This window comes from Eriocheir sinensis, chromosome 20 (assembly GCF_024679095.1).
Source record: "Eriocheir sinensis breed Jianghai 21 chromosome 20, ASM2467909v1, whole genome shotgun sequence".
Lineage (NCBI taxonomy): Eukaryota > Metazoa > Arthropoda > Malacostraca > Decapoda > Varunidae > Eriocheir > Eriocheir sinensis.
The window spans coordinates 20,512,608-20,528,280 of NC_066528.1; the positions used below are offsets into that span (position 1 = coordinate 20,512,608).

Consider the following 15,673-nt stretch of genomic DNA (forward strand, 5'->3'; position numbering starts at 1 on the left):
ATTTTGCATTATTTATGTGTCAAAAATAGGAAAATATGATGATCCGAGTACGGTAATTAATGCAAATATTGCCTGGCTGGCGGGGAGAAGTCACAAACCACCTGTGACATCAAGATCAAGAACGTCAACAACAACACGTGTGGCCGCCTCGTCTCCCTCCCTCGCTCCTCACAATGGGTAAAAAAACCAAAAAGGGAAAGCAGCGGAAGGACACCTACTACCACAAGGCGAAAATAGCAGGTAAGCGTTCTGTAACAGGTAGTAAATAAGTTAATGGCGTCTGTGGTGGGTGGAAACAGCCGTGGGTAAGTGACGGGCGGTTGCATGGCTGAAAACGGCTGTAGATTCTTGGTACTTCGTTTTCAAGGGACATAAGAGTATTCGTGTTATCCTTCTACTACTGTTATTCTCTCGTTCTCATTAATGTAATAAATGTTTACCTGAGGACACATGGGGAAGGCAAACTGTGGTGACCCTGGTGGCTCAATGTGACGAAGGTGAGCACTGAGGCCATGTGCAGCTATAGCGTATGCCCTGAACGTTACTTTGCCTTTACTCCACACTCAGGTTTACACGCCCAGATCCATGTACAAACTATATACAAAGTGACCAGCTCATACAACTTGTACTCTATGGTATTAATGTAACTATTTTTTTTACTGTGTTTGTGGGTAATAATTGAAAAAAGTCATTCATACACTTTATTTACAGTAGAGGAAACCGTTCAAGGGCAAAAAAAGGAAACTAATTTAAAAAAGCTCGCTACTCACTGCTCCTACAAGAGTTTCGAGGAGTGGCTTAAAGATAGGTCAGTTTCGGGAGGAGAGGTGTCCTGATACCCTCCTCTTGAATAAACTCCACTCTCAGGTTTACACGCCCAGATCCATGTACAAACTATATACAAAGTGAACAGCTCATACAACTTGTACTCAATATGGTATTAATGTAACTATTTATTTTTTGTACTGTGTTTGTGGGTAATAATTGAAAAAAGTCATTCATACGCTTTATTTACAGTAGAGGAAACAGTTCAAGGGCAAAAAAAAGGAAACAATAATTTAAAAAAGCCCGCTACTCACTGCTCCTACAAGAGTTTCGAGGAGTGGCTTAAAGATAGGTCAGTTTCGGGAGGAGAGGTGTCCTGATACCCTCCTCTTGAAAAAACTCCACACTCAGGTTTACAAGCGCCCATGTACAAACTATATACAAAGTGAACACCTTATACAACTTGTACTCAATATAATCAAATAATCTATATACTGAATCTATATACTGAAAGAACTCATAGTACCACCTCGCTCCCCGCAGGTTTCCGAGCCATGTTAGTGGGTAATAATTGAAACAAATCATCCATATACTTTTGCATTATACAGGTTTTGGATCCCAGTCTAATTCTATACGCTGAAAGAACTCATAGTACCACCTAGCTCCCCGCAGGTTTCCGAGCCATGTTTGTGGGTAATAATTGAAACAAATCATCCATATACTTTTGCATTATACAGGTTTTGGATCCCAGTCTAATTCTATACGCTGAAAGAACTCATATTACCACCTCGCTCCCTGCAGGTTTCCGAGCTAGATCCGCGTACAAGCTCGTCCAACTCAACACCAAGTATGAATTCCTACAAAAGTCTCGCGTGTGCATCGACCTGTGCGCGGCGCCGGGCTCATGGATGCAGGTGGCCAAGAAGCACATGCCGGTGTCGTCCATCATCGTGGGTGTGGACCTCTTCCCCATCAACCCCATACCAGGGACGCTCTCCATCGTGGGCGACATCACCACAGAGAAGGTGCGGCAGGAACTGAAGTCCACGCTGAAGACATGGAAGGCCGACCTGGTGCTTCACGATGGCGCCCCGAATGTCGGTGAGTGGGTTTTATTTTATTAATTTATTTCATTTATTCATTTGTTTTCACAGGAAAGTATGGTGCTCAGAATGTTAGAGTGGTGTTATTTTTTATCTATTATTTTTTAAAGCACTTCATGAGCAAAAAATAAATAGAAAACAGGATTGATGAGTGTCATTATATTTATTTTCCTCTGTTGTCTTGTAAATATCCAATGTATCCCTTGACCTCACGTTGTCTGCTTGTAAACATCCTTCTGTATCCCTTCCCTTCAGGTCAGAACTGGCTGCACGATGCCTACCAGCAGAACCTCCTCGTCCTGCACTCCTTCAAGCTGGCCTGTGAGTTCCTGCAGAAGGGTGGCTGGTTCGTCACAAAGGTCTTCAGGTCCAAGGATTACTTCAACCTGGAGTACATCTTCAGGAAGCTTTTTAAGAGGGTGAGAAGATGTGGGTTGTTGCGTCCTTTACTTTTCTTTTGCGGTAAATGATAAAGAACTAAGAAGATGTTTATTTGTTATTATTTTATTATATTGCAGTAGATGAGAAAGAACTATAAGAAAAAAAAGGGAACTGTTCCTTATTTTTGAAGAGGGCAAGATATGGTTTTCTTTTGTTTTTGTTGCAGTAAATTAGACATTACCTCTCTTTTGGCTACTCTTTACTTTTATCTTTTATAGGAGCGGAGAGTATCAGCCTTTGTGTGTGTGTGTGTACTCTTTTTATTGTCCTTGACCCGTGTCCTCTGACCTGAAAAAAAAAGAGCAAAGGAAAACATAAATGAAGAAAAATATAGAGATCTGTTCCTTAGTTTCCAGAGGGTGAAATGTCTTCTTTTCTAACCCCTTTTATTGTGGCTAAAGAGACAGACCAAGGAAAGAACTAAGCAAAAACTGAAAGGAAAACTGTAGGTCATTTCTCGAGCCGCCAAGCCAAGAACTCAAAACTGCAGGCCATTTCTCAAGCCGCCAAGCCCAAAACTGTAGGTCATTTCTCAAGCTGCCAAGCCCAAAACTCAAAACTGCAGGCCATTTCTCAAGCCACCAAGCCCAAAACTCAAAACTGCAGGCCATTTCTCAAGCTGCAAAGCCAAGAACTCAAAACTGTAGGTCATTTCTCAAGCCGCAAAGCCCAAAACTCAAAACTGTAGGTCATTTCTCAAGCCGCCAAGCCCAAAACTCAAAACTGCAGGCCATTTCTCAAGCTGCCAAGCCCAAAACTCAAAACTGTAGGTCATTTCTCAAGCCGCCAAGCCCAAAACTGTAGGTCATTTCTCAAGCCGCCAAGCCAAGAACTCATAACTGCAGGCCATTTCTCAAGCCGCCAAGCCCAAAACTCAAAACTGTAGGTCATTTCTCAAGCCGCCAAGCCAAGAACTCAAAACTGTAGGTCATTTCTCAAGCCGCCAAGCCAAGAACTCATAACTGTAGGCTGTATCTCAAGCCAGTTTTCGTCCGCAGGTTGAAGCCACCAAGCCGCAAGCCTCCCGTTACGAGTCGGCCGAGATCTTCGTGGTGTGCCAGAACTACCTCAAGCCAGACAAGGTGGACCCGGAATTCTTCTCCCCCAAGCATGTCTTCCAGGAGCTTGATCCAGAACCCAACACCAAGATCAACATTCTCAAGCCGGAAAAAGTAAGGCTCAAGGGGGGACTGTTTTACTTGGATGTATATTGCTTTTATGGTGCGTAGATTCCTCTTATGCCGAGTAGATTTGCAGGAGTATAAATGATTTGATAGTGGATTGATTTCTTTAGATTCACAGATATTTATTTCTCTTAAGTTGAGTAGATTTGCAGAAGTATAAATGCTTTGATAGTGGATTGATTTCTTTAGATTCACAGAGGTCTTAATCATTGTTACTTATTTAGATATTTATTCCTCTTATGCTGAGTAGATTTGCAGGAGTATAAATGCTTTGATAGTGGATTGATTTCTTTAGATTCACAGATATTTATTTCTCTTAAGTTGAGTAGATTTGCAGGAGTATAAATGCTTTGATAGTGGATTGATTTCTTTAGATTCATGGAGGTCTTAATCATTGTTATTTTATGTATACAACTGTTGTTTTACTTCGACATTTATTCCTCTAATGTTGAGTAGATTTGCAGGAGTATAAATGCTTTGATAGTGGATTGATTTCTTTAGATTCATGGAGGTCTTAATCATTGTTATTTTGTTTATAGACCAAGCAGAAGGCGGAGGGCTATGCCGAGGGCGCCACAACACTCTACAACAAGGTCCCCGTCTCCAGGTTCATCAACTCCACGAACTTCATCGACGTACTGCAAGAAGCCTCGGAGGTTGGTACCAGTGTTTTTTATTTTTTTATTTATTTATTTATTTTTTTTTTTTTTTTTTTTAAGTTACATTTGTGGTACAGATAGATAGATGGTTTATTGACTACATCATTATCATCATACCCTAACCTCCACCTCATCCTCTTCCTCCTCCTCTTCATCATCATCATCATTATCATCATTCTTTAGATAGGTACTGGCTTGTGATTTTTGTTTTAATCTCTTCCTTCTTTTCTTCCTCTTCCTCCTCCTCTTCATCATCATCATTATCTTCATCATTCTTTAGATAGGTTTTGTTTTAATCTCTTCCTCCTTCTCTTCATCATCATCATCATTATCTTCATCATTCTTAAGATAGGTACTGGCTTGTGATTTTTGTTTTAATCTCTTCCTTCTTTTCTTCCTCTTCCTCCTTCTCTTCATCATCATCATCATCATTATCTTCATCATTCTTTAGATAGGTACTGGCTTGTGATTTTTGTTTTAATCTCTTCCTTCTTTTCTTCCTCTTCCTCCTTCTCTTCATCATCATCATCATTATCTTCATCATTCTTTAGATAGGTACTGGCTTGTGATTTTTGTTTTAATCTCTTCCTTCTTTTCTTCCTCTTCCTCCTCCTCTTCATCATCATCCTCAGCCTGTATTCATCATCATCATCATCACCAGGGGATGGCCACGGTAGAAGAGTTTCCATCTCTCTCTGTTCACTTCAGGCACTCCCTCCTTGCCTGCTCAAAGTTTCTCATGGATCTTTCCCCCCTCTCGCTAACGTACTCCTGCACCCTATCTCTACATTTCACTGGAGGTCGGCCTCTAACATTCCCTCCCTGGTCATCCTACTCTCCTCCATTCGCTCCATGTGACCAAACCACTTTAAAGTCTGTCGCTTCACTTCTTCCCTCCACCCACATGACCCATTCCAAAACGCTCATTCACGCTTTCATTACTTATTCCATCCATTCTACTCTCACCACAAGCACTCCTCAAATACCTCATCTCCCCTGCCTGTATAACTCCACTACATTTTCTAATGAGACCAATATTTTGCAGCTCTACTTCGACGACGACAGCATCAAGAACCACCGCCTCACCACCGAGACCATCGTCGAGAACTGCAAGGACATCAAGGTCTTGGGGAGGAAGGACTTGCGGCAGCTGCTCACGTGGAGGAAGAATCTCAAGGTACACCACACGCAAGGCTCATCCACTCCTTTATATACATTTATACATACTAATACACATACCACCTGCAGGGTTCCTCCACTTATTTTACTGTGCCAAGTGTGGTCTGTTTCTTGATATATTTTTGCATCCATTTCTCTTGTTAATTTACCTTATAGATTCAGGGTTCCAAACCGTTTCCTTTAACAAATAGAATTATGTGATGACCTGTATGGTAGAGTGTATGTCACCTTTTCTGTTTTGATTATTTAATTTCTTCCAGACTCTAGATTATGAGCCCCAAATGCTTTCCTTAAGTTAGTAGATTTATACAATGATTTTTCTGATAGCTGAAATGTCAAGTCTTCAGATAACTAACTACCTAGTCCATCATTTTGTTCTCTAGTTATGTTTATTATAAGCATCACAGTCACCTCTTGAAATAACTCATCCATCATACTACTTCAATCATATTAGGATAACCGTTACCTCAAATAATTAATCCATTGTTCTGTTTCATTAATTTAACTTTTTCCTTCCAGGCCGAGATGAAGAAACTTGAGGAGACAACCGCAGCAGCAGAGGCGAAGGGAGAGGCTGAAACAGAGAAGACCGAGGAGGAGGAGGAGGAAGAGGAGCTGGACAAACTGCAGAAACAGATCCTGGAGATGAAGGTACGTCTTGGAAGGGAGACTCAAACTTGTACAATAACGCACTTGAAACTAACCCGGTAGCTGTGGGGATCATGTGTCTTAATGGCCCCTCTAAGCGAATTAATGACAGAAAAACATCACTCAAGCAAATCAGTTCTTAATATATATCAACGCACTTGGGATCAGTTTATGTATCATCTATTTTTGGGGGTCTTTATCATGGCAGAAATTTGGCCCGTCGCTGCTACACGGTAAAGCCACAAATTTGGCCCGTCGCTGCTACACGGTAAAGCCACAAATTTGGCCTGTCGCTGCTATCGGGTTAATGTCCATCATAACTATAATACATTGGTTCTCTATCCCTACATTGCCATTCTATACGAGACTGCAGTTGAAATTGAATACACACCTTGTTTAATTTCATGCATACAATGTCCTTCCATACAAGATTTCACTGTAGTTCTCTTTTCTTTTCCTCTCCACTTCTTACCCTCCTCTCATTCTCCTTCCCTGATGTAGTGTAACCAATTTACAAGTTAACAACAATAGTAACTCCTTTTCTCTCTCTCCCTCCAGACTGAAAAGGCGCAGGAGGAGAAGCGGGCTCGGAAACGCAAGCTCAAGGAGAAGAAGAAGCTGGAGGAGAAGTTGCGTCTCAAGTCGGTCATCCCTGGCGACACCGGGCCCGTGGAGACTGGTGGGGACGGACTCTTCAGCCTCGAGAAGCTGTCACAGGTGAGGTCGGGAGTCTGTGTGATCTTGGTGTAGTTTTGAAGGCTACTTATTTTTCTTTAGGGGTGGGTTAGTGTGTGAGGGAGAGGCAGGAAGAGAAGGGAAGGGAGAGGATGGAATGGCAGGGGAAAAGAAGGGATTGAAAGGAAGGGAAGAAAACCGAGGGAATGTGAAGGGAAGGGAAGGAGTTGGTGTGATCTTGGCGTTGTTTTGAAGGTTGATTGGTTGTGTGATTTGGCTGTGTGTGATTTTGTAGGGACAGGATGAGGATGGGAGGGTGAGTGTTGGTTTTGAGTGATGCAGAAAGGAGAAGGAAGGAGAAGAGGAGGAGAGAAGGGAAGGGAAAGAAAGGAGGAGAGATGGGAAGAGAAAGAAAGGAGGAGAGATGGGTAGAGAAGAGAAGGGAAGGGAGAGGAAAGAAAGGAGAAAAGGAACAGATGAGAAGAGAAGAGGGAATGGTAAGGGAAGGGAAAGAGAAAGGAAGGGATAGGATGATACAGAAAGGGAAGAGAAGAGAAGGGAAAGAAAGGGAAGGGAAGAAATGGAAAGTTAAGGGAAAGGACGGGAAGGGAAGGGATAGGATGGTACAGGAAGGGAAGGGAATGGAAAGGAAGGGAAGGGCTTGTAAAGAGAAATATATTTAGGATTAATTAAACAGCCAGACATGAGTTAAAAAAAAATCTAAATACAGTTATATATACCAGAACAAACACACTAATTTCTTCTATAACCATTCATTAAGTCCTTGCATTCATTAATATCCGTTCCATCATCCCGGATCCGCTGTGCAGGTTCAGAATGTGGACTCGGTGGTGGATCAGGAGGCGGATATCTTGCTGTCGGAGAGTGAGGAGGAGGAGGAGGAGGAAGGGCCCAAATATGTGAAGTTTGACAGGAATTCAAGCCGGCTGGATAGGACTGGAAGGTGAGGGAGTTTGTTTTGTTCTTTCTTTTCTTCTCTCTTTTGTTGTTTTCTTTGTTTTCTTGTCTCTGTTTGATTTACTGTCTTTTCTTGTCTTGATCTTTTCCTGTCGTCTTTCTTTTCTTCGTCTTCCATTTTCCCCGTTTTCTCTCCTCTCTTTTCCTCTTTGTCTCTCTTCTCCCAGTCTTCTTTTTCTTCTCTGCTTTTTACCCACTTCCCGTTACCTGTCTTCTCCTTTCTTCTCTCTATTCCTCTCTCTCTCATTTTTCTTGCCTTCATTTTCTCTTGTCTTTGTTTTCTATTACCTTCATTCTCTCTTCTGTTTGTCTTTGCTATCTTTCTTTTCCTCTTTATTAGTCATCTACACACACACACACACACTCACACTCTTCTCCTCCGCTCAGGTATTACATGGACGGAGGCAAGAAGGAGATCGGTGAGGACGAGGTGGAGGAGGAGACGGACAGCGAGGAGGAAGGCTTAGGGCTCAAGGACGGGGCGGTAACGATGAGCGACGTGGAGAGCGAGGACGACGAGGAGGCCGACAACGTGAACCCCCTGCTGACGGACCTGGTGGGGGACTCAAAGGAGCAGCGGAGGGCACGGAAGGCGGAGAACTGGTTTAGTCAGGTGAGGGAGTGGCTGTTGATGTCATAAGGTTAAGGTAAGGTAAAGTTTAGTTGGGTTAAGTTAGGTTAGGGAAGCTTAAAGAAGGTTAGGCAAGTGATAGTTGGCTTAGTTCGGTAAGGTAAGGTTCAGTCAGGTGAGGGAGTGGCTGTTTAGTGTCATAAGGTTAAGGTAAGGTAAAGTTTAGTTGGGTTAGGTTAGGTTAGGGAAGCTTAAAGAAGGTTAGGCAAGTGACAGTTGGCTTAGTTAGGTAAGGTAAGGCTTAGTCAGGTTTAACTAGGTAAGGTTTGGGTGGGTTAGGTTAAGTTAGGTTAGGTTAGGGAAGCTTTAAGAAGGTTAGGCAAGTGATAGTTGGCTTAGTTAGGTAAGGTAAGGTTTAGTCAGGTTTAACTAGGTAAGGTTTGGGTGGGTTAGGTTAAGTTAGGTCAGGTTAAGTTAGGTTAGGGAAGCTTAAAGAAGGTTAGGCAAGTGATAGTTGGCTTAGTTAGGTAAGGTAAGGTTTAGTCAGGTTTAACTAGGTAAGGTTTGGGTGGGTTAGGTTAAGTTAGGTCAGGTTAGGTTAGGTTAGGGAAGCTTAAAGAAGGTTAGGCAAGTGATAAGAGTTGGTTTAGTTAGGTAAGGTAAGGTTTAGTCAGGTTTAGCTAGGTAAGGTAGGGTAAGGTTTGGGTGGGTTAGGTTAAGTTAGGTTAGGACAACTAGGAGGCTGACAACTTAAACCCCCCCACTGACGGACCTGGTGGGGGACTCAAAGGAGCAGCGGAGGGCACGGAAGGCGGAGAACTGGTTTAGTCAGGTGAGGGAGTGGCTGTTGATGTCATAAGGTAAGTTTAGTTAGGTTAGGTTAGGTGATCGATGGTTTAGTTGGGTAAGATAAGGTAAGGTTTAGCTAGATTAGATTAAGTTAGGTTAGGTTAGGGAAAGGAAGCCATGGTAGGATTTCGTTACATTAGGATAGGTGAGGCGACGAGTTGGTAGTTAGGTGAGGTAAGGTTTAGTTAGTTAGGTGACAGAGTTGATTTAAATAATTAATGTATGTTGATAAAGTGATAGACAGACAATTGGTTCAGTCAGTTTAGGTTAGGTTAGGCTAGGTTAGGTTAGGTTAGGCTAGGTTAGGTTAGGGAAAGGAAGGCATGGTAGGATTTATTTACATTAGGATAGGTGAGGTGACTGAGTTGGTAGTTAGGTGAGGTAAGGTTTAGTTAGTTAGGTGATAGAGTTGATTTAAATAATTAATGTATGTTGATCAGGTGATAGACAGACAATTGGTTCAGTCAGTTTAGGTTAGGATAGGTTAGGTTAGGCTAGGTTGGGGTAAGTTAGGTTAGGTTAGGTTAGGTTAGGTTAGGTTAAGTTAGGTTAGGTTAGGTTAGGCTAGGTTGGGTTGGGTTAGGTTAAGTTAGGTTAGGTTAGGTTAGGTTAGGGAAAGGAAGGCATGGTAGGATTTAGTTACATTAGGATAGGTGAGGTGACGAGTTGGTAGTTAGGTGAGGTAAGGTTTAGTTAGAGAGTTGATTTAAATAATTAATGTATGTTGATAAGGTGATAGACAGACAATTGGTTCAGTCAGTTTAGGTTAGGTTAGGTTAGGTTAGGTTAGGATAGGTTAGGTTAGGTTAGGTTAGGTTAGGTTAGGTTAGGTTAGGTTAGGTTAAGTTAGGTTAGGTTAGGTTAGGTTAGGTTAGGGAAAGGAAGCCATGGTAGGATTTAGGTGAGGTAAGGTATAGTTTGTTAGGTGATAAAGTTGATTTAAATAATGTATGTTGATAAGGTGATAGACAGACAATTGGTTTCATCAGGTTAGGCAAATGATCATGTGAGTTTTTGTTTTCATGTCGTAACTTAATGGCGGAAAGCATTATCCTTATCTGTTGTCTGGCAGGATGTGTCCAAGCTTCCACTTATTTCCTTATTCTCCTCTACATCATTTAAAACTGACTTCCTATCCTTATCGAGACTTTAAATTCTTATGTTTTATCTTTCAGGATGTTTTTAATCTATCGGTTATATATCCTTGTCCTCCTCTACATCACTCAAACTTCTAATTCCTATCTCTGTCCCTATGTCAGGATGTGTTCAAGGGCCTGGAGACGGAGGCGGACGAGGACTACGAGCTTGAGGCGGCCATGCAGAAGCACATGTCCAAGGGCGGCAAACTGAGGACCAAGGAACAGCCCAAGAAACCCAAGAAGAAGAAGGAGGAGGCGGAGGTTACCAACGTGAGTGTGTTGGCTGCTCATGTCTTTCCCTTCCTCACGTGGCTGTGTTAGTAACGTAGAATTAGTCGGTATTAAATTTGACTACTTGGTAACGATCTTTTTAACCCGTCCGCTGCGATTAGCATGGATTTTGCTTTCACTGGTAGCCTGGTAATATATAGTCCCAGGTCTCTCGTGGTATTGGTATGCTGGATATCCCCTCCCAAGGTGCAGGACTTTACATTTTTCTTCATTGAATTGTAGCAGCCACTTTTTGTTCCATTCCTGTAGCTTGGTGAGGTCTTGTAGGAAGTCCACAGTCAAGGCGTTAATAATCCGATCTTTCTAGTAATCCGAACATCTTTTTAATCTCAAGGAATTAGTAACGACCTCTCCTTCATATTACCCTCTTATATATGTGTTAGGAAACGACGAAATGGACTTACCTGTTTGTCTGTGAGATTAAGAAACAAAAATCATGATAATAGATGGACCTTCAACCTCAATACCTTTCCTATATATCAACATTCACACCCACACTCCACAGGGCAATGAGTCCGGCTACACCAGCGACCAGTCCGAGGAGGCAGAGGTGGCCCGGGACGCCCCAGACTCGACAGACTCTGAGGGAACCGACTCCGACGACACAGACTCAGAGGACGAGAAAACGCCAGTTGGACCACAGATGCCCCGGGCTGCTGTGTCTGCTGTGGGGGACGGTGGGTAGTGCAGCAGTGTTTACATAGATTTACATAGATATTCAGACCACACTCATCTTTTTCTCTTCTCACTCTCTCACTCTCTCTGGCCCTGCAGGAATCAAGACAAAGAAGAGGAAGAGGAACGAGCCGGCCACAGAGCTTGATCCGGTCGGCCTTGCGCTGGCCACCAAGATGATCCACTCCAAGAAGGCCAAGAGGGACATTATGGACGCTGGGTGGAACAGGTGAGGGAGGTGGAGGAGTGGATGGATGGGTCTAGACTAGGTTAGGTTAAGACTAGGGTATCTTCACAATAGCCAGCACCTTATGGTATAAATCAACAAAGAATGACCTCACTTTGTTGTATAGAAAGTCTCATTAGTAAGGAAGCATATATGAATTTTCTGAGTCAAGACCTTTAGTAACTGTTTGGGTGGTTGTTAGGTTAGGTTAGGTTAGGGTATCTTCAAACACATGATAGCCAGCACCTTATGGTATGAATCAACAAAGAATGATCTCACATTGTTGTATAGAAAGTCTCATTAGGAAGGAAGCATATGTGAATTTTCTAAGTCAAGACCTATAGGTTTTGTTAAGTTAGGTTAGGTTAAGTTTAGGGTATTTTCAAACACATGATACCCAGCACCTTATGGTATAAATCAACAAAGAATGACTTCACTTTGTTGTATAGAAAGTCTCATTAGTAAGGAAGCATATATGAATTTTCTGAGTCAAGACCTATAGGAACTGTTTGGGGTTTTGTTAGGTTAGGTTAGGTTAAGTTTAGGGTATCTTCAAACACATGATAGCCAGCACCTTATGGCATAAATCAACAAAGAATGAAGTAGTAGTTAATATCAATGAGAAAACAACATTGAGTACTTTGTCTAGAGGTACTTACATGAAATAGTAGTCATATTAATACCAGAATACCACCACAACATAAGGAGGCTTGAGATAGGATAATTAAGAGAAACGGCACCTAGCAATCCTACCTCAAGTCTCTGCTGCTCAGGTACATGAATGGTGACGAGGACGACCTCCCAGACTGGTTCAGGAAGGACGAGAAGAGGTTCAACAGCATGCAGGTTACAGTGGAGCGGGTAAGTGGCTGACAGAACCAACAGTAAAGGCGACATAAGGTGAAGAATTAAAAAAGAAACTCACATTGGTTCTGGCGACATGGAGACCAGACCTAACATACTACACCATAACATGACAGACCCCAATCCAACCCATCAACAGGAGGACTTGCGGATGTACCGAGACCGCGGGAAGGACGTCAACGCTCGCACTATCAAGAAGGTGGTGGAGGCCAAGGCTAGGAAGCAGCGGCGCGTGAAGAGACGGATGGGGAAGGCGCGGAAGAAGGCGGAGAATGTGGTCAACAACGCCGAGATGTCCGAGAAGGAGAAGGCGCAGGAGGTTAAGAAGTAAGTGCGATGTTGTGTTTGTGACTGTGATGTTTGTTTATAGATGTCAGAGAGAGAGGGAGAAGTTAGAGGGAGGATTTAGTGTCATGTGTGCTTGTGTTTATGTGTTTGAGAGAGAGAATTAAGAGGAAGGAAGTGTCCATTTATAGATGTTGAAAGGAGGGAGGAAAGGAGAGGAGGGAGAGAGGGAGGATCTTGTGTCTTGTTCTTTATGTTATGTATGTTTATGTGTTTGAGAGAGAGATAATTAAGAGTTGGAAGCAAGTGTCCATTTATAGAACTCGAAAAGAGGGAGGAAAGGAGAGAAGGGAGAGGATGATTTAGAGGAAGGGAGAAAGGGAGAGAGAGGATTCCTGAGTTAGTTGAGTGAGGAAGAAAGATATAGAGGAATAAGCTACACACATACAAATAAAGAAGGGAGAAAGATCAAGGAAGAGAAGGACAAAAAGACAGATCAGAAAGGAGAAACGAAACTAAGGAGACAGAAGAGGATCAATTGGATTTCAGTGACCTGTTTCCTTTGTAATGTTTGTTTATAGACACTAGAAAGAGGAAGACAAGGAGAAGATGAAATAGAGGAAAGAGAAAATTAAAAAGAGCGAATAGATATTTTAGCACAGAAACTAACATACCATAATTCCCTCACAAATACCAATTCATTCTTACTTTTACACTGAAACTAACATGCAGTAACTCCCTCACAAATACCGACCCATTCTTACTCTAAAATTCACACCCTCTCTCTCTCCCCCCGTCCCAGGCTGTACAAGAAAGCCATGAACCCAATGAAGAAGAAGGAGGCGACCTACGTTGTCATGAAGAAGAGGCACGGAGGGAAGAAGCCGAAGGGAACCAAGGGGCCGTACAAGCTGGTGGACAAGAGGCTGAAGAAGGACAAGGAGGGCATGAAGAAGGCAGAGAAGAAGAAACCGAGGCCGGGGAATGGAAGGAGAAAGATGAATAGGGCAAATAAACGTTCCAATAAATAGAAACATAGAAGAGGAAGGAGAGGAAGATGAAGATAGAGAGAGGAAGAGAAAGACCAATTAACCGGGTAGCTGCGGGGATCATGTTTCTTAAGCGAGAAAAATGAGAAAAAATCATCACTCACGCAAACCATTTCATAATGTATATTTAAACGCATTTGTGATTAGTTTATGCGTCATCTATTTTTTGGGTTTATATCATGACAAAAATTTGGCCCATCGCTGGTACATGGTAAAGCCACAAATTTGGCCCATCGCTGGTACATGGTAAAGCCACAAATTTGGCCCGTCGCTGGTACACGGTAAAGCCACAAATTTGGCCCGTCACTGGTACATGGTAAAGCCACAAATTTGGCCCGTCACTGGTACATGGTAAGGCCACAAATTTGGCCTGTCACTGCTACCGGGGTAACCAGGAAAAATGAAAAGGAATACCAATGAATGCTGAATAAATGAATAGAAAAATAGATTTGTAGGCTGTGAAGAGAGGAGAAAGGACAGGAAGAGAAGGAGCAATTAACTGGAAACACTGAAGAGGAAAACTAATAAGTATTGAAGATCTAGAAAGATAGATGCATAGATCATAAAGAGAACAGAAAGAGGAGGAAGAGAAAGACAAATACATGTTAGATAATTATAAAGAGAAGGTTGGATACTTTAGCTTTAAGTGTTGATGAATAAATATAAACTTGTTGCACTAAGTTTCCTTTATATGAACAGAAGAAAAGACTTAACCTGTCCGCTGTGATTGGCAAGGATTTAGCCTTTACTGGTAGCCTGGAAACATATACTCCCAGGTCTTTCTCTGCCTCTGTGGTGGATAGTGGAGTGTTTCCCATGTGGTATTGGTGTGCTGGATATCCCTTCACTGGTAGCCTGGTAACATACACTCCCAGGTCTTTCTCTGCCTCTGTGGTGGATAGTGGAGTGTTTCCCATGTGGTATTGGTGTGCTGGATATCCCTTCACTGGTAGCCTGGTAACATACTCCCAGGTCTTTCTCTGCCTCTGTGGTGGATAGTGGAGTGTTTCCCATGTGGTATTGGTGTGCTGGATATCCCTTCACTGGTAGCCTGGTAACATACACTCCCAGGTCTTTCTCTGCCTCTGTGGTGGATAGTGGAGTGTTTCCCATGTGGTATTGGTGTGCTGGATATCCCTTCACTGGTAGCCTGGAAACATACACTCCCAGGTCTTTCTCTGCCTCTGTGGTGGATAGTGGAGTGTTTCCCATGTGGTATTGGTGTGCTGGATATCCCTTCACTGGTAGCCTGGTAACATACACTCCCAGGTCTTTCTCTGCCTCTGTGGTGGATAGTGGAGTGTTTCCCATGTGGTATTGGTGTGCTGGATATCCCTTCACTGGTAGCCTGGTAACATACACTCCCAGGTCTTTCTCTGCCTCTGTGGTGGATAGTGGAGTGTTTCCCATGTGGTATTGGTGTGCTGGACATCCCTTCACTGGTAGCCTGGTAACATACACTCCCAGGTCTTTCTCTGCCTCTGTGGTGGATAGTGGAGTGTTTCCCATGTGGTATTGGTGTGCTGGATATCCCTTCACTGGTAGCCTGGTAACATACACTCCCAGGTCTTTCTCTGCCTCTGTGGTGGATAGTGGAGTGTTTCCCATGTGGTATTGGTGTGCTGGATATCCCTTCACTGGTAGCCTGGTAACATACACTCCCAGGTCTTTCTCTGCCTCTGTGGTGGATAGTGGAGTGTTTCCCATGTGGTATTGGTGTGCTGGATATCCCTTCACTGGTAGCCTGGTAACATATACTCCCAGGTCTTTCTCTGCCTCTGTGGTGGATAGTGGAGTGTTTCCCATGTGGTATTGGTGTGCTGGATATCCCTTCACTGGTAGCCTGGTAACATACACTCCCAGGTCTTTCTCTGCCTCTGTGGTGGATAGTGGAGTGTTTGTGCTGGATTTCCCTTCACTTGTATCCTGGTACCATACACTCCCCGGTCTTTCTCTGCCTCTGTGGAGGATTTAGGAGTGTTTCCCATGTGGTATTGGTGTGCTGGATATCCCTTCACTGGTAGCCTGGTAACATACACTCCCAGGTCTTTCTCTGCCTCTGTGGTGGATAGTGGAGTGTTTCCCATGTGGT

The 15,673-nt window shown here is 43.1% G+C and overlaps 1 protein-coding gene across 1 annotated transcript; it reads left to right on the top strand.

The window, feature by feature from the left end:
* The first annotated feature begins 99 nt into the window (after positions 1-99).
* On the top strand, positions 100-14,254 carry LOC127001352 (pre-rRNA 2'-O-ribose RNA methyltransferase FTSJ3-like). Its single transcript, XM_050865845.1, has 16 exons — positions 100-240; positions 1,567-1,866; positions 2,124-2,287; positions 3,308-3,481; positions 4,033-4,149; positions 5,198-5,329; positions 5,851-5,982; positions 6,538-6,696; positions 7,485-7,618; positions 8,020-8,245; positions 10,312-10,461; positions 10,988-11,159; positions 11,257-11,386; positions 12,157-12,244; positions 12,387-12,574; positions 13,335-14,254. Exons 1-16 carry the CDS (start codon positions 174-176, stop codon positions 13,561-13,563), a joined length of 2,562 nt encoding a protein of 853 aa, XP_050721802.1. The 5' UTR covers positions 100-173; the 3' UTR covers positions 13,564-14,254.
* Positions 14,255-15,673: the final 1,419 nt, after the last annotated feature.

What these genes read in the sequence shown, in the direction of transcription:
- LOC127001352 (XM_050865845.1), top strand. Translation starts at nt 174, where the DNA reads ATGGGTAAAAAAACCAAAAAGGGAAAGCAGCGGAAGGACACCTACTAC. An exon ending in GCCTCGAGAAGCTGTCACAG is followed by an intron (nt 6,697 to 7,484) that starts GTGAGGTCGGGA and finishes TCCGCTGTGCAG; the next exon opens with GTTCAGAATGTGGACTCGGT. An exon ending in ATGGACGCTGGGTGGAACAG is followed by an intron (nt 11,387 to 12,156) that starts GTGAGGGAGGTG and finishes TCTGCTGCTCAG; the next exon opens with GTACATGAATGGTGACGAGG.